This window comes from Cupressus sempervirens, chromosome 9 (assembly GCF_028749045.1).
Source record: "Cupressus sempervirens isolate cs-2001-9-10 chromosome 9, ASM2874904v1, whole genome shotgun sequence".
Taxonomy (NCBI): domain Eukaryota; kingdom Viridiplantae; phylum Streptophyta; class Pinopsida; order Cupressales; family Cupressaceae; genus Cupressus; species Cupressus sempervirens.
The window spans coordinates 790,949,699-790,972,716 of record NC_143126.1 but is presented as its reverse complement, the minus strand read 5'-3'; the positions used below and the strand labels follow the sequence as shown (position 1 = coordinate 790,972,716).

Below are 23,018 nucleotides of genomic sequence, written 5' to 3'. Positions count from 1 at the left end.
CAGTAAAACAACCGCTGCCATCTTTGCAAATGAATGAGCGGATAGAATAGGAGAAGGTTCCCATTACCAATTGTGCAAATGTTGCACGAGCTGAGGGACCAGTGTTCTCCGCCACTTTCCACATTTTTAACTGTTTGAAAAGAATTTCAAGTAATGTTTGTGAGTAATCAACGCGTGGAAGCCGTAAAATCCTCTTCGCATACATACAGTGTTTAACACTTTTGTGGGTCTTTCTCAATGGTTGTTTCACGACCCAATATTTCGCCTCCATATTAGTTAGTTCTGGAGGAATTGAATGAGATAATTTCTTTTCGATCAGAGAACCATGGTGGAAGATTGTTGTAGCAATGAGAAATGGGGAGTCAAGGAGAGTTACCCAAAATAGCACAATCATCAGAAGATGGATTGCTGCAATAATAAAATCAGGTTTAATGGAAGTTCTGTTAAAAACCACGGTTAAGAGTAACAGGGGCAGTCGAAAATTTGCAGGCGTGAGCAGAGGAAGAAAGCTTAAACCTTGTAAATCCCACATTTCTTGTGTGTTAGACTTTTCAATATCCTAAATACCCCAGCGCTCAACTCATTGGTTGTCTTGAAGACATGGTCTTTTGGAAGGCATTGGCAAGCGCGGGTGGGCCCATGGTCGGCAGGCCAGTTATAAACGCGGTCAGAGTAAAATTTTAATAGAAAATGCAGTCAAAAAATGATGACGTCAGCAGGAATGGAGATCGGAAAACTGAGAAATTCGGCTAGTTGCTACTTCACTAGCCGAAAAATCTTGGCAACTCCGGCTAGCGAGATAGCGAGGTTGTCGGAAAATTTCGAAAATCCGGCAGAGTCAGAATGTAAAGTGGGTCCCGCGTGCAATGCCATTAGCGAATTGAATGGTGACAAGTGGCAGTGACAGAGTGACTGGATTATGATGTGGCAAGCAAATGTCAGGAGCGCACCAGATTGCACCATGTGGCAGATCTGACGGTTCGTGTTACCTCGCTAATTGAAGTTGCTGAACGGTAAAGCATGGCGAAGTAGCGAGGAGACGACACGTGGTGGATGATGCAGACCATGTAGGCCAATCATAGAGTGACACGTGACACTTGGTCAAAAAAAGTTTGACCCCGGATTCAGAGGATAAGGGAAAATTTCAAAGGAATTAAAAAATAATTTTTTAATTATTTTCTAGTGGGTGTGCACGTTCAGAAAATTTTTAAATTCAAGAGGTCATTTTTACAAAGTCTGAACATTAGAGATTTTAAAATTTTGAATTTTTAAAATCTTGAATTGCAGACCTAAGCATTTTATAGCCAGAGGGGACATTTTTCAAATGGCAATTTTAGGCGCTTCCAGTAACCTAGATATGCGATATTATATATTGCCGGAACCGAGAAGAAACGAACTTTCCGAATCTGGAGTTGGCTTTTGCACAGGTATCAGTCAATTTGAGCTACACGAGGTTTTTCTATCAGGTACCTAAAGTGCAACCATATTCATACCAGGAAGTTCATATTTGTTTTTTGTCAAGATAATGACCTGGATATCAGTAGAAGGCAATGGAAATGCAGTTAGGGTCGAATTTGTTCTGATTTACTCAGTAAAAACTCATTTTCACTGGCTTTTTCATGGGGCAATCAGATATTTTGGCAAGTAAAGGGTTTTCATCATTAGGCAAGGATATTTTGCAAGTTTGTTACATATTAATGATGAAACAAAATTACATCAGAAGGGATGAAAGAAAAAAGAGGTTTTTCAGTTACAGAGGATTGGATTTCAAGTGGACACCTGGCAATTGCATATCAGATCCGGGAATTCATTTCTTGCTATATCTTTCTTTCTTTCTTCATTTGTAAGGGTTCCAGTTTTTGCACTGAGAAACCATTCTTCAGCATTTTCTCTTGTATTGAACAACATTTTAAGTTTTATGCAGATAGTTCTTTTCTGTTAGGTGATCTATGAGTTATTTTCTGTACACTTCATGTATTTGATTTCAAGGAAAACAAATAAAGTGCAACAAAAGTTTGAAGTTCAGTTTGAATCTTGTCTCCTGATTATGGCTCTGTTATTTCTTCTAATTTGTGATCAAAGAGCATGAATTAGGTTGCATTACATTTTGAAATGTATGTGGTTAAAATGCCTTGCTTATGGAACAAAGAACCATGTAATTGCTTGATATTTGTCACAGGGTTTGCAGATTTCATGATAGGATTTTCTGAGTATGAGATTCATTCTGTAACAGATGTCTATTCATAAGGTGAAAGATAGATCAAGGATCTTAATGTAGAGATACGTTTGAGGTTTCCAGGAGATGTATGGTTATGATTCATTTAATTGCCCAACAGATAAGGCACTGGTCAGAGATAGGATCATTAAGTTCTATTGCTCGTACTTGGGTCTTGCTGATATCAATCTATTAAATCATTTTCATTTTATTGTTGAAAGGTATTCAAAGTATAACCCGCACTTAGCTTTCCAGTTTCATGAGTCATGTCCTTAGCTATTTCATGCTTGTGATCTCTTGGTTAAGCATAGAAGGATTAGGGGTTTCATCTGCTTTTATAGATCCTGAATATGGTTATTGCACTGGTCACATAGTCAGATCTAAAGAGGTTCACCCGCCTAGGTTTTGCAGAGCCTGAAGTGCAGAAGGAGTACGGCATTATAGTTGGCCTGGTGCCTAAATGGATGTGTTGATAATGGGAGTTAGCTACCCCTAGATGCATCTTGTTCTCATCAGGGTAATTGGAAATGGGTAACATTTTCAAACACCAACATGTTCAATGTTCAATGTTCAAATTCAATGCAATGTTCAAGTATTTACTCTTTTACGTCTTTATATCTTATATTGCAATAAATGTTTTCATAACTAGCATTTTAAGTACCATATATATAGTATACACAACTCCCTCCCAGTCTTTGCCACCATCCCCTTGTCGTCCCCCAACAGTCTCCAAATAATGGCCCCTTTGTCCCCCGTCCCAAAAACTTGTCCCCTGTTCTAGTTTTCCCTTGTCCCTAGAATAGTGTAACTACAATGTATTCATTTAATGTTTAACTACAATCTTTCTTTGTTGAATTCTTCTTCACTCTAACCCACTAAAAAACACTAGCTAGCTTGTAAGTTAGCAATTTGTTTGGACAAATGTGTTTAGTTCTGTAATATGGACTATTTGAAGTGAGAGGGAAACAAGGAAAGGGCAATGTCATAGTGTGTTATAATTGATAGATATTGTATGATCTTGATTCCCAAATAATTACACTTCATTTACATAAGTGTATCTACTAGTGTATCTACGACATTCTCATGCTATGGTTACATGTTAAATACTCGACTTTATGTAATATTGAATGTGTGACATCTATTAAGATAATATCTTATACTTTCTATAATAGTCAACTACTTGTCTGTAGTCCGTCTTTCAGTCTAGATAGGAATGTTTCCTATCCTATCTCTTTTTTCTTCAGTCCAGATAGGAATGTTTCCTATCCTGTCTCTAGTTTTGTTTCTAATTCCGTCTTCAGTCTACGTTGTTTCTTTTAGAAACAACGTCCTTGTAATTCTTTATAAGGAACACATTTGTTCCTCTGTTAATTAATAAATCATCTTGAAATCCGTTAATCTGCCAACTCTTCTTGAATCTTGTAACATGGTATCAGAGCCAATACTTGATTCATAATTTCATTTGAAATTATTCGCTCAAATTTTTCAAATCCCAGCTAGGATTTCTGTTTGGTCAGCAAATCACGATTTTGGAGTTTTCAAGTGCAGGGTCTACAAATCGCGGGCAGTTTTTTCTTGGCGTTTTTTGCAAAACCCTACCTCAGCTCATCTGCAACTCCATTTTCTTTCAACACCCATTTTCTGCAACTCCGCATGGCATTAATTGTTCGAGTTTTTTTGGCAAATCGCGGGTCTGATTGTTGAAAATCGCGGATTTATTTTGGTCTGCGTTTTTGGCTACCGTTTTTAAACAGCTCTGCGTGTTTTCCAGCTCCGTGAGTTTTGTTTTTTTGCAAACTTGAACTCCCATGCTGCCTAGACTTGGACAAACTCGTGATCAGATCAGGAGGTTGTTTTTTCTAACGTTTTTGCTAAAAACGGCTCTGCGATTTCTGAAATTACATCTCTGCTATTTCATAAATCTGCCACTGTTTTTGTAAGGTCAAACACGACTTTTTTAGTCCCGTCTCAGTCTGTCATCGTGCTCTGGGAAGCAGATTCGACCATTTTTATCAAGAAATCTGAAGATTTTTCAAGCATTTTTCAGCCAGGGCCGTTTTTTTTCGAAACCCTAATTTTTGGGGTCAAAATTTTTTTTTGTTTGCAGATTCTTGGTGGGTTTTTTGAGACCTCATCTGGGTCTTCGTCAAAATTTTTTGGGTACCTCATTTTTCGTGCCTCGATTTTCGAGCCGACGAATTTACATTGCAACTGCAGATTCCTTCTGGGTTTTCTGTCTACTCTTCTGGGCACTTGCCATTTTTTTTCTGGGTCAGCCTCAACATTGCCTCGAACTTCGTGCAAATGGCATCTTTGACTAATCTGATGTTGGAGGGCAGTCTACGATTCAATGGCCACAATTATAATCATTGGAAGCAGCACATCATCGCAATCTTCGAATATCGAAACACCGATCAACTTGTTCTGGGTGTTAAGCAGCGTCCGACTTCTCCGCTTCTTGATCAAGGCGAAGCTGCATTTTTCGCCTTCTGAATCTGTTTCTGTTTTTATGGGTTTGTTGATTTTCTCCTCAAAAATCATTTCAAGTTGTCTGTAATACGCAAGGTTGCGTGAGATTCTGGGTTTGTTGATTTTCTCCTCAAAAATCATTTCAAGTTGTCTGTAATACGCAAGGTTGTGTGAGATTCTGGGTTTTACCATTTTTTCCACAAAAATGAAGTTTTGTAAATGCAACCTATTTTGAGTCATAGCACTCTTCTGGCAAAGCTTCTTGGTTTCAACATTCTGTAGATCCAGGGAGGGTCTCAATTATCACAGAATGTTCCGACATCCGTACGTTGACCATTAAGGGAGGGTATTAAGATAATATCTTATACTTTCTATAATAGTCAACTACTTGTCTGTAGTCCGTCTTTCAGTCTAGATAGGAATGTTTCCTATCCTGTCTCTTTTTTCTTCAGTCCAGATAGGAATGTTTCCTATCCTATCTCTAGTTTTGTTTCTAATTCTGTCTTCAGTCTACGTTGTTTCTTTTAGAAACAACGTCCTTGTAATTCTTTATAAGGAACACATTTGTTCCTCTGTTAATTAATAAATCATCCGGAAATCCGTTAATCTGACAACTCTTCTTGAATCTTGTAACAACATCATGGGAAGTTTTGGCTTTGATAGCATCACCTAGACATGCAATAATTGCTTAAGTGTTCCATTCATTCTGATGATATATGGCTTCTTATGAGCCACTACTCATGAAACATGGACCAATGAGCTCGACTCAAAACCTACATAGTTAAATCATGACAAAAATGTCACAATTTGACATCTCTTCAATTTTTCTTTTCTAATAAAACCTATTGACATACCTCTAGCACCTCTTTCTAGTGCAAGTGCTTAACTGGTGCAAGTGCTAGTTAATTGGTAGTGTAGAGAAAAAAAATAAAGAGACGCTGGATTATTACAAAATGCCAATGACATGGCCACGTCAGCTAGTAAAGATTCCAATGGCCACGTCAGCTAGTAAAGATTCCAACGGCCACGTAAATGTTTGATTCCCAGAAAGCCTATAAAGCCGCATCGGCCTCCCATCCTTTCTTGGTGTCCGTGTGGCATTCCCATCCCCAGGGTAATGAGTTCGACTCCCTCCCCCAATTCTGTTCTTGTTTTCATTTTGCCTGCAATTCTTGGGATGTTCGTGGCTGACATTTAGTTTGCAATTTGCAGGCAGCACTTTACGTTTACATTTCTGCTGGCTTCGATTCCCTGACAGAGGAAACTCCAAGAATAATAAGTAGCTTAACATTTACATTTCTGCTGCGAAGGCATAAGAATGGCGGGGCTAGGAACTCGTACGTGGGTTCTGGTGGTGTTCATCCTTCCAGTTTTAATTCTGATATCCACCTACGACGGAGGTTGGAATACCGAAATAGGGTCGCCACTGGAAGAGTATATGGATCGGTATGACAGGACAGAGAGCGGACTGAGTGAGGGTTTCTACAGAGAGTCCTGCCCAGGGGCAGAGAGTCTTATCGAAGCCACGGTGGAAGAGCTGGCCCTAAAGTATAAGGGCGTGCCTCAGGCCCTGATCAGGATGGCAGAGCCGCAATGCTTCGTGAGGACGCCAACCCCCCCGGAGCCCATCCACGGTTTCGAAATTCATGAAATAATCAAAGGGCGCCTCGACGAAAAATGTCCGGGAACGGTCTCCTATTCAGATATTTTGGTTCTCAGCGCCCGCCAGGCCGTGTTAATGGTACGTATGCATTTCTTTCTGCTTCAATCTTTCTTGTCCACAGCAACTTTCTTCTCACTTCTTTCTCCCATCTGTATGGCAGGCAAATGGTCCTCGTATTCCTGTTCTCACAGGCCGCCGGGACCGGAACTGACAAGCGCTCGACGCTCTGGAACCTCTCAACAACTGAACCTGTGCACGCTTCGGCATTCGCTGTAATCATGGCTTTTGAGTCATTGACTGTTATTGTTACATGATTCATTGAATCATGCGTTTTCGTTTTCATTTTACTACGAGGTACTGAGATATTCTTTTATTACTGTGGGATACAGAGCTACAACCTTACCTACATATTCTTATGAAATACAGAGAGATTCTATTATATTTCGTTTTTTTACTCCAAGATGGATTTTACATGGCAAACAGATGCAGTGATGATATCTTTAGATGGGGTTCAGATGACAAAGGGATACATCAATTCTGAGTCAATCTTTGAAAAAGTTGTTTGAATCTTAGAGGAGCAAAAACACTGATTCCTTTGATGCATTCTGAGGGCGTGATTAATCTCAGGCCGTATAATTTAGATGAGCTAATATTTTTGTACATCTATAATCAATCTTTGTTTGCCATCTTTCCCTTAACTACGGTTATTGCGGAAGTCCAGTGACATAGAGGTGTTCTACAGTGACATCTTTCTCTAAAAAAATGTGCGCGGCTGCTAGTTCAAATGTGAATTTGGCTGTACCAAAATATTCTTTATGCAGCAAATATTAATTTGTAGTTCTTTATGCAGCAAAACTGTTCATTAAAGACTTTACTTCTGTTCTTTGTATGATCCTGATTGGTCACTACATCACACTCCTTAAGTTGATCTTCACACTCCTTAAGCATGATTGGCTCATATCTTGTCTGATATCTTAGATTATAAACATTTCATTCCATTCCCGAGTACTTGCAGCTTTCATCTCAAAAGGTCAACAGAAAGTATGAGTTTGCTATTTTTCATTTTGGATTGACACGGGCTCCTGTACACATAATCTCGATTTGTGGTAAGTGTATTTTACCTGACATTGTGTCAAATGAGACTATGTTTTCGATAACAGAGTTGGAATTTGAAACCTGGGACTTTGAGGTAGATGCTGGAGAGCAATGGACAGTAATAACAGTGACAGTAACATTGGGTTTGAGAATTTGGGTTATTTTTTCAATATTATCTTTTTTGAGAATTTGGGTTATTTTTTCAGATTATTGAAGAGTTTGTTCTCAGGTTGGAATTGGAATTGATTCTTGACTCTTGCCTTCTCTAATATTTAGCTGGAACCAGAGTAAGTAAGCTGGATGCTCAATAGTAACAGAGGCAGTGTGGTTCTGTTGTTTCTCTATCTGAAAATTGTGACATATAAGTGCTTTGTTGTCTTTGCACGGCCTTATATTTTTGAGATAATGATGATTGGTTGTAGTTTTTTCCAATGTATGGAAATCATGTATGATTCTTCTGTCCTCAACATTATTCTTTGCCAGTACATATTCCTCTGCTTCTCCCAATTAGTCCATAATATCTTACTGACTTCATCTCTTATATGCCATCTTCTCTTTGCCATTACAATGGGTTTCTTCACCTTCACTCTTCTCAAGTGATATCCTCCTCCTTGTCTGGTTTTCCTCTTCCTTATCTGATTATATCCATCATGGTTAAATCTGTGTGAATTATAATCTCTATTATGTAACAAATAAGTTTCATCTATGAAGTTATTGCACTCAATCTAGTTGCATATTCCTTGAGTTCATTGCATTCTCTTTTTATGATGATCTGAGCAATCTTTTATCTTCTTTTAAGTGTAGCATATTAATTTCAGTTGAACTCAAGTTGCATTTTGATTTACCAGTATGATGTTGAACATAATTCAAGATATATTCAGGGGAAAAAAAATCATTTTCTTTGATCATTATGCTTAGTGTTCTTGAGAAAATTTATTTGCAATAGCTAAGATAAACAGATATATTAAAATATCTTTATTTCCAATATGATATCTTTATTTAAATTTAAACTAATAGTTTTTTATATCTTACAAGTCTACATTCTATTTGAAGAATTTTTAATTTATATAATATATTGAAAGCAGATTTATTTTTTTCGCGTATTAGAAATCAAACTGTTATGGATGATCTACAAATTTTAGGTTTAATCGAAAAATTTAAAAATCTCGACATTACTATAACATTAGTTGATATTCCTACCTACAATAAGCCCCAATACCTACAATAAATCAAATTTCAGCTTCTCAGAGTTCATAGGAAAGATTTCTTCTGTTCTACCCAGCTGCAATACTACTTTAAATTTATTTGTAAGCAATGTTTGGTCATCTTCGGTAGTGCTTGGTATAGGTTGCTTCTTCTCTCATTGTCCACGAGTTGCCTTGTTTTGTGTTCAAGCATGTGTCATCTGTTTATATTTGTACAACAGTCCTTGCTGCCCTCCTTGTATTTTTCTTCTCCTTATATTATTTTTCTGTAATATATGCATTATTTCAATTAAACAAAAAAACCTTTAAAAACTTTTAGAATGTTACATTGCAACAGTCAACGATAATAGAATGTAGGAGACACCACTTTAATGTCTTCTGAGGTGTGGTGTCCACTGTGTACTGCATCTTTAGGGACCAGTTATGTTCTATGTTGTTAATAGAGCACCCATGGAGTCATGAAGGCAATTCATTATTCCCCATTAAATGATTAGTCAAGCCAGCTAAAAATACCACACACTATTTGAAAGCCAGCTAAAAATAAAGTTTATGTATTCTTGTTGTTTCATAGAAGCTTGTATATTCCCTTTTTTCTTTTGAGAATACATATTATTTTTCTTAAGACATATTAAGTTGCAAGCTTATATATTCTTTTTTCTACATTTAATATCATTATTGTAGTTCTTCTCAAATATTTTCTACTCAAATTTAATGACATTCTTTTTTGAACCTTGTTTCTTTCTTGATGAATCTTTTCACCACGTACAATTCTGATTGGCTTTTGCGTGCAATTCACTCGACCATATATTTCTATATTGATGACTATTAGTATATAACTAGGTTTATGTGAATCTATTTCAGTGGCTGAGACAAGTTTTAACATAGTAATTATCTTATAAGTGTTTCACATATATTTTGTTTATATCAATTGTTCATATTGCAATTTGGTAGTTAGTAGTATCAATTTTTGAACAATACATAAAATATCATAGTCTTAGCCATCTTAAAACCATTTGAGATATACATATTTTTAGGAAGAATCTTTATTTAGATAGTTCTTGTAAAGTTTTATCTAATCCTAGAAGTAAAAGACAAATAACATCTCCCCCTAATGGAAACAAGAACATTCATGCTTCCTCTATAGTGAGACCAATTATCTTGCTCATGATCTTGATTTGAATAAAATTAACATTTCAACAACCTTTCATTTATTTCACACAACTTAAACACAAACTTCGACCCAAATAGGAACACACATGTTTGATTGCCTCATATGGTTTTCTAAATCACCACTAATATTTTCAAGTTACATGAATTGTGAATATTAAAGACGTTATTTTACACTCTTAACCTTCAAGATCAACTTAAGTATTCCAATCTATGGAAGATGGGTATGTTGAAGTTGAATCTCATGACATACTTATCACCACCTTGAATCCTAGATCATTTGTAGTTGATGTGAATATTATCTGGATGACTCCAACAATTGGATATTAGTACTTTGGATTTATTTTATGGTGGAAGAACTATTCAAAATGCCATTTGAGTACAATTATTAAGTGAATGTTAGCCAGATAAATTATAAACTCTATTGATTGATGCAACTTAGAAAGGGAAGCTCACAATCTCTGATTTACACATTACACTATGATTAAGGTAAAAGATTTTGATACCATGCCAATCTTTAAAGAAACACACAAAATATCATAGTTCTATTCATCTCAAAATCCCTTCAAGATATAAATTTTTGTAAGAAGCTCACTTCCCTTAAATTTCTCTCTCTCATATATATATATATATACTAGAATTAGGAAGTTGTGGTAAAACAAATAGCAAGTTGAGAACTTGCAATAAGTTTTACCAAGTTTGTACATGAATAGTAATAAATAAACTAAGTTTTATATGAATCTATTTTACTAGTTGAGAAAAGTTTTAAGAGGATAACTACTCTAATAATTCAATTCACAAAACACAAATCATGCATTGAAATAAAAAATAAATTAATGCTTCTGAATTAGAACATAGTCCCAATTTGCATAATAAATAAAGTAGGTTATATATATATATATATATATATATATATATCTCCACCTCTATAATATATAATATTTATAATTACATGATTAAAAAACTAATGAAGAAAAAAGTGGTGTGACATATTCCTCCTTCAAATTTAAACTTATCATTTCACCCAAAAATAGGCTGAAAAATCACACTTAACTAACGAAATGCCACTAATACATTTGGCCCTAATTTCTTACATTAATTTTATACAAAAGGGATTTTTTCGTGAAATTGACATTATTCTTTTGAATTTTCTCCCATTGTCATCAGATGTTTGACTACTTATTGTGTAACCCACCGGAATTCTGACAATAATGGGCTATCATTTAGGAAAAAGGACAAACGCCAAATCATTTTCAACCAAGGCTGCGCACGAAAGGTAGGGTTCTCATTGAAGCACAAAAATGTTCGTAACACTCAATATTTCAAATCCACTAGCATCACTACTTGGGTAAGGACGTGTATTACTTCAAGTTTATGTGATTTGAAAATGAAATTGATTGAAACGTGATTTATGTGATTTGAAGATGAAATTTCTTGAAATGTGATTTATGTGATTTGAAAATGAAAGTGCTCATCTTGAAACTTGATTTTATTTGAAAATCAAATTGCTTGGAACAACATAAAAATGTGCAAAAACACAATTTGCTACACCCTAAGAACACTATAATCCTTGTTGCATTTGGGTAGCACAATGTGTGGCACCAATATTTTTGGGATGACTTCCTTTAGCACTATGTTGCAAAACAAACATAACCCCCTAGCCCAACTATACAATATGCCCATTCCCATGGAATTCATACATTCATTTATAATATCTGTGCACTGAACCTAATTATGTTTTTTTTGAAATTCAGCTTTGTGGGCTTTTGATTTATAACTTGGCTAGGTGGGATTTGATGAGAAATATCTGGGATTTTTCCAAGGTGTGTAAGAATTTAAAGAGTTATAAAATGACTAGGCATTAAAAAGTGTAGTTCCTTGTTGTACAAGAATTTGATGTGGCTTTCTGACCAGAAAATCTTCACTCTATCCTCTTTACATACAATAGGCAATCCAAATAATCATTTATCAATCTTAGCTACATCCCCACAATCTCCTTTCTGATCCCTTATGACCTAATTTTGCATTCACTTACTTTCTAGGTCATTCTTGACAACACACATATTCATGCATGTGTATTCTCTCTCTTAGGATTTTGAGATATATCATCTGAGAAGATCTTAATAGCCCACTCCTACCACCCCCTGCCCACCTCTACAAAACCTCCCCTCCTATAATGATAATGGTATATACCAACACAGGGCTAGTAGGGAAAGGAAAATGAAATCCAAACACCTAAAAACTTGCCAAGAGTACACATGGAAGAAAACACATAACTAGTAGAAAGACCCAAGTAATTGTTGATATATGAGATAGCACACATGGTAAATATATTTCAAACATCCAACATGCCCGACTGTAAGGCCTTCAAGGTTTTGGCTAGTATAGAGAGAATTTACAACGTCAGAGCTTGAAGCTCACAATCTTGAGACTTCCTCTTATTGATCTTCTGTCTTCCTACTTAGAACTTACTTTCCTACATCTAATTGAATTTCTTATATAGCCAACAAAGCCACAAGTTAAGTTTGTTAGGAGTTTAATAACAATTTTAGCCCTACCTTGGAAGAGAAAACAATAACCTAAAAAATGGTCATCATTTTTTCATGCACAATTAAGAGTAGGTCTTCACATAAATAAGGAGTTAGTTCCTAACTACAGAAGATGTTACATCATTACAAGAAACTATTCTGAAAGAAATAGCATGCCATGTAAGATGAAACCACAAAAAATAAAGACCAAATAAAATGACACAAAATTCAAAGCACAAGGAGCATTAACTTATGTTATCTTAGGGTAAGGATCCAAAATAGGTCCTCAACATGATGTTAATCACACATGATAGGAAGCCATGAGTACCAATGAATGCTTCCCACACAACAAATAGGTACAAAAAAAAAAGAAGTATTTGGTTGATGCAAGATTGCTCATTGACCTAAGAGTCTTCTGCATGAAATGCCTATATTAAGTAAAGAACTAACGTCCCATCAGGAAACCCGAATACTTTTACCTGAATTATAAAGACCTAACTTGTCTTATCCATGAACTATCTTTAGCTGGTTTATCCTTCCATTGAACAATATACTCTATGTAATATTTTCCAAGCGTTTACTTACTTTGTTATTAGAAACCTTCTCAATTGTGTGAGTCTTCTCCTTCAGATAATATAGGCTATATTTTAATTCCTCATCAGCTTCAAACACTGAAAAATGTCTACGATATTAGATATTGGTGAATTGATTAGTAGTAGATGGATTTTAAATGGTAAATAAATGGATTAATTATATCATTAGATTTATTTTAGAGTATAAACAGATATAGAAATTATGAATCAATTCTTGAAAAAGATGTTTCTTACTAGGAATCTGAATCTTACAAAAATAAAGTTTATGTATTCTTGTTTTTTGATGAATAGTCCTGTTCTATTAACAAATATATACTAAGAATACAATTCACAAAAAAGGGGTCGAGGGATACATGATCACCCCGTGAGAGAGTTCAAACGGCCTAAGCCATAACTAAACACACGGCATCAGCTGAAAATAGCAACTATTCAAGACATATATAGCAACCTTAGGCTGCCAAAGTGGTGGCAGCCGAGGGGGGAGGATCATCTTTGTCATTGAAACCCCAATCATTTATGGGATTGGGGGGCAGGCTGGGCACAAACCAACCATTATCAGGAGCAACAATAGCAGGGGGATCAGTGGAAACCTCCGCATATTTGACCTCAGGCCATGGAGGAGAGATCGCTAGAGCCAGGCGGGGCCATTTGCCAACATTATCTCAACGAGTGCCAGGAGGAGGATCCGGGGACTAGCCAGAGCCACCACGGGGTGGGGAGGCAGAGTGGCGCCTCCAGCTACCAGCCCCACCACTGGGAGAGCCATGGCGGGAAGCCTGCGAGCATGGAGTGTGCGAGTGGCGGCCTGAGGAGTGGTGCCACTATTGGTGGCCACGAGGCGTCAAGGTGTTAGCCGAGGCTTCTAGAGGTACTTGAGCCATAGTGCAAGGGGCATTGCCCCAGTGGTTGAGCAGCTCCTACAGGTGAGAAAATTCTAGGGCAACTTTGTTAGCTTGCACCTGTATCTACATAATAACATTGTTACAAATACTAGCTTTAGTGTACATTGCAATGTTAACATCCAAAAAGCTGTGAGTGAATAAAATAACATTTTTATCTTTCCACAGAGTAAACAAAATTTCCATCCTAAATGTATGCCAGATCTGGGAGTACTTTCTGGGAATTTTGGGGGAATCACCCAGCAAGATCATGTGCCATGAAAAATGGTTCGGGCCTAAAGGGCTTGAAAAAATCATGAATCTAGTGCCAGTAATTTTGTGCATGTTTACAAAACCAGAAAATATACAGAAAGGACTCAGGCTGACCATAGAAGGGGCATCTAGGATTAGGAACCCCTATGTGCTTGAGCCGAGGCCCTAGGGGAAGACCTTGGAAGGCAAGGCACCAAGAAAAGTGGGCGATCTTGGGCTCAGTAATAGTGCACCAGATGGTATCGAAGCATTTTTTCCATTCAGAAAGCGAAGATTGCAAATGCCATCTCTTGTTGAACGTGTCTACCATCGGAAGATGGGGCGAAAGCCATTGGTATCCCTTATTGGGCTTGTAGTTGGCAAAAGGAGTGTCAGGATACCACTTCCAGTCATGCCACCAAGGACGACTAGACTGAATTCCAACCTTGTGCACCAAAGTTTGCCGATCTGCACGGACAAGGTGGTACTGAACCTGCATGTCTTCCCAGGTCTTGAAACTCATAGTGACTCTGGAAAAGAGATCTTTGACAGTTCTGATGACACGTTTGAAAAAATGAAGAGCACTGGCAGCTTGGGTCTTAGCAAGAGGATTACCCTGAATGGCAAACAAGGGAGACCACCAAATATTTTGTTGATTCAAGGAGAGACCATTACGAAAGTCATCCCCAACCCAATGAAGCCAGGGCTTGATAGCCTCCAAAGCTTTCGAGATGCTCTTGATAACAAATGAGCCCTATATGACAATAGGATCATGCACGATGAGAAGGGTTTGAAAACCAATCCCCTTCCATGCAGGTCTGTTGATAGGGAAGCTAGAAGAAATGCAATGGCAAACCAAAATCTTCCAAGATTCGTCTCTAGTAATAGCTCGAATGATCCACTTGGCACAAAGTGCAAGGCCTTGTTTATGAGTGGAAAGCAGACTGAGGCCACCAGATTCTTTAGGGAGGCAACAAAATTCCCAAGCGACTTTGTGAAATTCATGATGATCGAAACCAGAAGCCTAGAGGAAATCTTTGAGCAGGCATTCCAGCTTAAGATAGGAAGCTTTGGAAGGAGCCCAACAGGAAGAATAATAAACATGGGTGGCTACTAGAATCTTAGAACAAGTCTAGAGTTTACCAGCAAGAGAGAGTGGCTTGGTAATCTAGTAATCAAGCTTTTTCGCAATCTTAGCAAGGAAAACATTCCAAAGCTCCAGAGGGGAAGCCTGAAAGGCAAAAGGGATGCCAAGAAAACAAAAAAATTTACCGTGAGTGACCCATTTCCACTCAAATTGGCTGAGCCAGGGTGGAGCTGGAAAAAGAGACTGGTAGTAGCAGAGCATTTTATGCCATTGAATGGTAGAGCTAGAGGCTTGACGAAAAGTCTTCAGACAAGATAGTGCATTGTTGATGCTTTCCTCCTCTTCAAGAAGAGTAAGGAAGGAATCATCAGTAAAATGACCATTGACAAGCTGGGATGTAGAATCACGCAAGGTAATGCCACGAACCAATCCTGAGGAAACAGAATGAGCAAGCAGGTACCCAAACCCTTCAGCAGCAAGAACGTAAAGCGTTGGAGCTAAAGGGAAAGCTTGCCTGGTGGAGCAAAAGAGTCCAAAGGCCTTAGACTGTGAATTATTAATGGTAATGCAAGCATTAGCATCACCAAAAAGCATCTCCATGGATTGAATAAAGTTGGGACCAAATCCCAGGCCCTGGAGCATAGCTAGGATGAAGGGGCATTCAATGCGGTCATATGCTTTGGCAAAATCTATCTTTAGAAAGATAGCCTTCTGTTTGGACTTGTGAGCCCATTCCATCCCTTCCCAGATAGCAATAATGTTATCAATAATGTATCTGAATTCGATGAAGCCATTTTTCTTAGGCCATTTTTCTTAGGCCACATAATTAGAGGTAGCATGTGCCTGATTTTGAGAGAGAGTGCCTTGGCAATTATCTTATAAGCCACATTCAGAAGGGTGATGGGACTCCAATTGCATATGTCCTCCCGATCACCAGCCTTAGGTATGAATTTAGTATTTCCTTTATTTATAATGGCTCCTAAGCTTTTAGAATGATATGCTTCAAGATAGACTCTATGCAGATTAGGGCCAATTTTCTCCCAGAGGTGCTTGTAAAACTCATAGGGAAATCCATCACACCTAGGGGACTTGTCATCTACCATAGAAAAGGAAGCCTCTTTAAGATTGCTGAGGGAAAGAAGTTGCTCATAGAAAGCACGCTGCTCCCCCGCAAGGCGGTTGGGAGTAACAGAGATGAATTTTCGGAGAGCTTCTTCCTGGGCAACCAAATTTCCCTGCGAAGCAAAGACGTTCTCATAATGATGAATGAACACTTGTAGGATGTCAGGGAGACTGGACAGAACAGTCGTGCCCTGTTTGAGTTTCTGAATCCCAACTTTGGTATGGCGAGCTCGGAGAGCATGAAAAAATTTCTTTGAGGCTTTATCTCCAACCTTCAACCAGTGGAGATGAGCCTTGAGTTGAGCTCCACGGGTAGCATAGTTGTCAGCAACTTGCTTGTTATGTCGAATCTTGGCAAGTTGAACTTGCAGATCCGTATCAAAGGGGTTAAGAGTGAGAGCCTTAGAAGCTTTTTTGAGGGCAAGGTTGTTAGCTGCATAAGCTCTTATTCAAAAAATGGTGACTTGACATCCATAGATGCACAGGAATCATGCAGTTTTGGCGATGGCATCAGTCCACCATTGAATCCATCCCCTTTGAGAGTGTGGATGGGGCTCCAAATTCCAGACACTTTGGATATGTGAGATGGTGGAAGCATGCATCAACACTAACGTGTTGAGGAAAAACTGAGACTTAGCTACCTTGGGGATACTTGTGTGCCAGGTAATGCCAAAATAAATAGGATAGTGGTCAGATAAAGTGACATCTGACAGGGGAATGACAGGAAAATCTTGATCCTCAGAAAAGGAGAAAAAAGATTGCGCAAAGATCATGGCATGATCAAGACATTTTAATATACGATCTGGGCTAGCTTGAAAGTTGGACCCAGTGTGCCAGACCCCACTACTATGGCGGCAGTTAGTGTTGGGATTGAATAGGCCCAATTTATTACCCATGTAGTACTAGGGTGCTCTTTCCCCAATTGTCCATCTTTGTTAGATGCCACTTCAACCATATTGAAGTCCCCACACATGACCCAAGTAGCTGGAGGCAAATTGTCAACCAGCCAGGCCCACAACTGGGCTCTTTCAACATTGTCATTGGAAGCATAAACATTAATGACTCCAAAAGAGTGATTGTTAATGGAAAGTAAAAGCCAAATAATTCTATGTGAAGGGTTAATACTGTGTGAAATAATAGTAGAATAAAGGCGAGCTGACAGGAGAGTAACTACACCACCTCAGCCATCATCATGTTGCGAGGAAAACATAATGCCATCTCACCAAATGATGCGGCATGCAACATCAAGTATGAAACCAGAGATCTTTACTTCTTGTAAACACAAAAAATCCAAATTACCAAGTCTATGATGGGTATCCTAGACATAGTACTTTCTGGTGAGGTCTATAAGACCTCTAACATTCCATGAAAGGCAGTTCATGAGAACTCTTCCATGTCATCCTCATCCTCAAGAGAGGAGTAGCTATTTTGCAAGAAGGTAGGATCTAGGTGAAAGTTAGACATGAAATCCTATGAACTTACAGCTTGACGGGAGGACTGCGAGAACGTCGTGTGGCTGGTGGCACAATGGAAGAGACTGCAAGCGGAGTGCGAGCCCCGACCAAGGCAGAAGCCCTGGTGGTGGCCTTGATCCCCTGCATATTAGCAAGGTTTGAAACCTGTGAACCCCACGGAGGAGGAACTCTCGAAGCCACCTGCGTCCCCACGCTAGTTGGTGTAGACCTTCCTATGGGAATAGGAGGAACAATGGCAACCGCCGTGTAAGATTGTTTGGGCTGCAAAGGGGTTGAGGCAGCCTTGCCCTTGCAACCAACAGTAACCCAATCTTCTTTTTTCCCTTCGGGTTGTTTGGTAGGCACATCTTTAGGCGCAAGGGTTTCCCTGGAGGTAACTAAGGGGCAATCTTGAATCTTATGTTCCACCGACTGGCACCTATAGCAGGTGTTAGGAAAGTTCACATAAAGCACCTTCTGAGAGAAGGTCTGCGCCCCAATCTATATTTCCATGGAATCACGAAGATCCTTGGAAAGATCAACTTCGATGCAAACACGACGCTGAGGGCGAGCACTAAAGAATTTCTTAGGCTCCTTGGTGACAACCTTGCCAAGGGTTTGTCCAATGGACTCAATGAAATGCCAACATGGCAAGGGTAAACCTGGGAACTCAACCCACATAGGGACCCTAAGCTTTTTATCATCTGAGAAAGTAAAGTCTCGAGACCATTTTTGTAAAACAAGTAGAGAAGAACGGACAGACCAAGGGCTGTTGGTGAAAATTGCCTCTGCTTGTGATGGGTTGGCAAAGCGAAATAAAAAAAACCTTTGGTAAGGTTTTGCACGGCATCAAGGCGGACCCCATGAGGGGACCAACTCTTGTTAACCCATTCTCTGAGCATAGCTTCAGGAGGAGTCTGAACCACAAAATATCCTATCAAGGTGTGGTGCTCTAACCAATCACATGCAGCATCAAATTCTTGCAAAGGAAGGATAATATCAGGATTACCTCATGAAAGACCTTCGGGACAAACTTGCGCAAGCATTTGTTCAGAGGTGGCACCATGGCAGTCCAAAGCACCAGCGTGCACACCACAAACAACTAGGTCACTTCTAGCCAGAGCCATGATAAAAAAGCCTAAAGACTCTCGCAATAAATGCAGTTTGAGAGGTGTTTCCTGGAGAAGGCAAGTTCAGATGAAGAGACGTACTCAAGAGAACTAAAAAATCACATGAGGCAAGAAACCCTAGTAGAGCGAAAAAACCAAAATGGCCCACTACCTCCGTTGTTGCTAGTTTGATCTCCTCTATGTATTCTTGTTGCTTCATAGAAGCTTGTATATTCCCTTTTTTCTTTTGAGAATACATATTATTTTTCTTAAGACATATTAAGTTGCAAGCTTATATATTCTTTTTTCTACATTAAATATCATTATTCTAGTTCTTCTCAAATTTTTTCTACTCAAATTTAATGACATTTTTTTTGAACCTTGTTTCTTTCTTGATGAATCTTTTCACCACATACAATTCTGATTGGCTTTTGCGTGCAATTCACTCGACCATATATTTATATATTGATGACTATTAGTATATAACTAGGTTTATGTGAATCTATTTCTGTGGCTGAGACAACTTTTAACCTAGTAATTATCTTATAAGTGTTTCACATATATTTTGTTTATATCAATTGTTCATATTGCAATTTGGTAGTTAGTAGTATCAATTTTTGAACAATACATAAAATATCATAGTCTTAGCCATCTTAAAACCATTTGAGATATACATATTTTTAGGAAGAATCTTTATTTAGATAGTTCTTGTAAAGTTTTATCTAATCCTAGAAGTAAAAGACAAATAACATCTCCCCCTAATGGAAACAAGAACATTCATGCTTCCTCTATAGTGAGACCAATTATCTTGCTCATGATCTTGATTTGAATAAAATTAACATTTCAACAACCTTTCATTTATTTCACACAACTTAAACACAAACTTCGACCCAAATAGGAACACACATGTTTGATTGCCTCATATGGTTTTCTAAATCACCACTAATGTTTTCAAGTTACACGAATTGTGAATATTAAAGACGTTATTTTACACTCTTAACCTTCAAGATCAACTTAAGTATTCCAATCTATGGAAGATGGGTATGTTGAAGTTGAATCTCATGACATACTTATCACCACCTTGAATCCTAGATCATTTGTAGTTGATGTGAATATTATGTGGATGACTTAACAATTGGATATTAGTGCTTTGGATTTATTTTATGGTGGAAGAACTATTCAAAATGCCATTTGAGTACAATTATTAAGTGAATGTTAGCCAGATAAATTATAAACTCTATTGATTGATGCAACTTAGAAAGGGAAGCTCACAATCTCTGATTTACACATGACACTATGATTAAGGTAAAAGATTTTGATACCATGCCAATCTTTAAAGAAACACACAAAATATCATAATTCTATTCATCTCAAAATCCCTTCAAGATATAAATTTTTGTAAGAAGCTCACTTCCTGAAATTTCTCTCTCAGATATATATATATATATATATATATATATATATATATATATATATATATATATATATATATATATATATATATATATATGTACTAGAATAAGAAAGTTTAGCTAACTAAGCATACCCAGCTCAATAGGGATACCACTGTGCAGTGTATTTTTGGCCAAATTAAGGATTCTTAAAGAAGTCAAATTGCCTAGGGAAGGTGGAATAATACCTATCAATTGGTTTCGTCCAAATCGTAAGGATACTAAATTTGAAAGAAGACTGAAATCAGGGGGAATGCTTCCACTTAAGCTGTTAAGTGACAAGTGAAGGTATCTCAAGCGAAAGAGCCTTCCATGCTAATATGGGATATGACCCTCAAAGCTATTATTTAGGAGATCAAGTTCTCTAAGGAAGGAAAGGTTTCCAAGAAAAGGAGATATAGTTCCAACTATATCTCCTTCACAACAATGTAAATGAGGTGGAGAATTGTCCATTACAAATGCAATACACAAATTACAAGATCTCTTCCATGCTACATCAAGACATTGGGTAACCCAAGCTTCTTCTATGAATCCATTGAGAAAAAACTTGCAAATCTATTTAAACAAGAACCATGGAGGCTGACCTCCCATTGTAGGCCTCATGTAGGCCACCCACCAAGCTAGGATAATCAAGACTAAAATGGGTGACAATCAAACAAGCTTTCATCTCAAAAGGTCAATAGAAAGTATGAGTTTGTTATTTTTCATTTTGGACTTTAGCGATGAATTACTTAGATAGAAAGTGTTCATAATATAATCCTGATTCTATAGTCTAGTATAGAATTGCAATGATTGCCAATTCTTGAGGCAACCTATTTCTCATGGTCTACATAAGAGGCAGTGAGAATCACAACCCAAGGGGCAATGACTAGTTCATATGGTTCTAAACATCATTGATCATCCATCTAATAGTGATGTATCTAAATGCCAAAATTTCAAATCATCTAACTAAATCAGGGTATTGGCTAATTCTATGCTTCTCAATCAAGATTGTTAGTCCCATCTATAAATAGGCAAAAACCATAGCTTTCATCTCACTTTTATCTATTAGCCCATTTCTTGGAAACTATGTATTGTCCATTTATCCTATGTTCTAAGAAAATATTTTATTTAAATAAAATTTTATAATTTAATTTCTATTTTTTTGATTGGTTAATGCTGATATTTCAGGTGGTATTTTTCTTTCTTATAGATGCAAAAAATAAGATAATTTATTTGAGAAAATCTGGACATTTGTTGAACACTACACATATAGGAAATTATTTTTTACATGACATATTTATATTAATGCACTTGTCTGATATTTTAAATGCATGCTTACTTTTTATTATGCCGAGACAACTTAGTAAAAAAAAAGGTGTGTGAATCTCCAAGAACTTAAATAGACACAATGGTTTAAAATATCATGGTTGCTACATTACTTGTATTGTAATACATTCAAATGGATATTAAGTTTTAGGGAGGCTATCATCTTGAAATCTTAGCTTAACAAGAAATGGCTCTAAATGCTTCATGGTAAAGCTCTACTCCTAAGACTAGTGACTTTTTTTGTATGTTGCAGTACTTTATTCCCAATTGTAACATTCTGTTATATTTCTGATATATCCCTGCTTCCTATTTTAACAAGAGGACAAAGCCCGAGATAAATAATTGAACTCAAATTTAAATATATCTCTAAATGATTGAATGCCAAAAATATCAACCATTGAGAGACCTTGAGGTCAAGAGTTTGACCCTCTTTCATCTCAATGCCATCTCATTCGTGATAAGCATAATTTAAACAATAAATGCATTGAGAGATGAGATTGTATGTTATTCTAATTGATACTTTTTCCTCATTTATGCTAACAATAATTTGGACAATAAATTCATTGAGAGATAAGATCTTATGGTATTCTTGAGGGCGTATTCATGGTAGAGATGAAATCTTATGGTATTCTTAAGTTCATTATTTATGATATTCTTGAGGCCTGATTAATTGAAGTTCTATTTAATTGTTATTTGCATTCATTTTAACTAAATTTTGAATAATTTTCTAATGTTAGGGTCCCCACTTGAATGGTTTTATTTTTGTTTGAATTGGTCCTTTTAAAATAACAATTCTTTATGGTACAATGTTCACAGAAATTATATGTAGACAAACTTGAATTTGTCTATTGAGATGCACAGATCAATAAAGTGGCAAACTTAGGAGCAAACATATAGGAGAAATTTCAACCTTGTCCTTTAGTTTTGAGATTTTCATTCGCTAGCAAGAAAGACATTAAAATTTCATAGTCTTGGGGATATTTTAATGTGGAAAAATACTTTCCTTAACTTATTTGACTAATTTGGGAAAAATATCAATATGATTGTCCTAACCTAGCCTCATGTTCAATAAAGGTATATGTTACCTTATTGCAGTGATAAAAAACTATTTCCTCTCTTTGTTGTTGTTTACTAATTCTACTAAATTGTACAAGAGAATATTTCCCTTTTGTGTTGAGTTGGCAAGGACTTTGTAAGTTATATTTCATTATGTGTTTTTTTGTCATTCTTTATCTGATTGCTAAAAGATAGTTAAATGTTTTATACATCAATATTTTGAAGTCTTTATGTGTCGTTTCATTGATTTCTTCAACACATATATAAAATAATCATATACTAAATGATAATTATAATTATTTAATACTATATAATAAATTTTAGTACTAACTATATATAATAATTGTGCCCCCCAAATGATATAAC

At 37.0% G+C, this 23,018-nt stretch overlaps 1 protein-coding gene across 3 annotated transcripts; it reads left to right on the top strand.

The window, feature by feature from the left end:
• The first annotated feature begins 5,766 nt into the window (after positions 1 to 5,766).
• On the top strand, positions 5,767 to 6,807 carry LOC149541088 (peroxidase 43-like). 3 transcript variants are annotated; one of them, XM_089802079.1, is made up of 3 exons: positions 5,767 to 5,798; positions 5,897 to 6,425; positions 6,508 to 6,807. In XM_089802079.1, exons 2-3 carry the CDS (start codon positions 6,003 to 6,005, stop codon positions 6,556 to 6,558), a joined length of 474 nt encoding a protein of 157 aa, XP_089658205.1. In that variant the 5' UTR covers positions 5,767 to 5,798; positions 5,897 to 6,002; the 3' UTR covers positions 6,559 to 6,807. The 3 variants fall into 3 exon arrangements, 2 of the variants coding, with proteins under 2 accessions (XP_089658205.1, XP_089658204.1); XR_016356471.1 differs by having other exon boundaries at positions 5,770 to 6,425; positions 6,508 to 6,619; positions 6,737 to 6,807; XM_089802078.1 differs by having other exon boundaries at positions 5,770 to 6,425.
• Positions 6,808 to 23,018: the final 16,211 nt, after the last annotated feature.

Coding starts and splice junctions, on each gene's coding strand:
- LOC149541088 (XM_089802079.1), top strand. CDS start 6,003: ATGGCGGGGCTAGGAACTCGTACGTGGGTTCTGGTGGTGTTCATCCTT. Junction 6,426..6,507: donor CCCGCCAGGCCGTGTTAATG/GTACGTATGCAT, acceptor TCTGTATGGCAG/GCAAATGGTCCTCGTATTCC.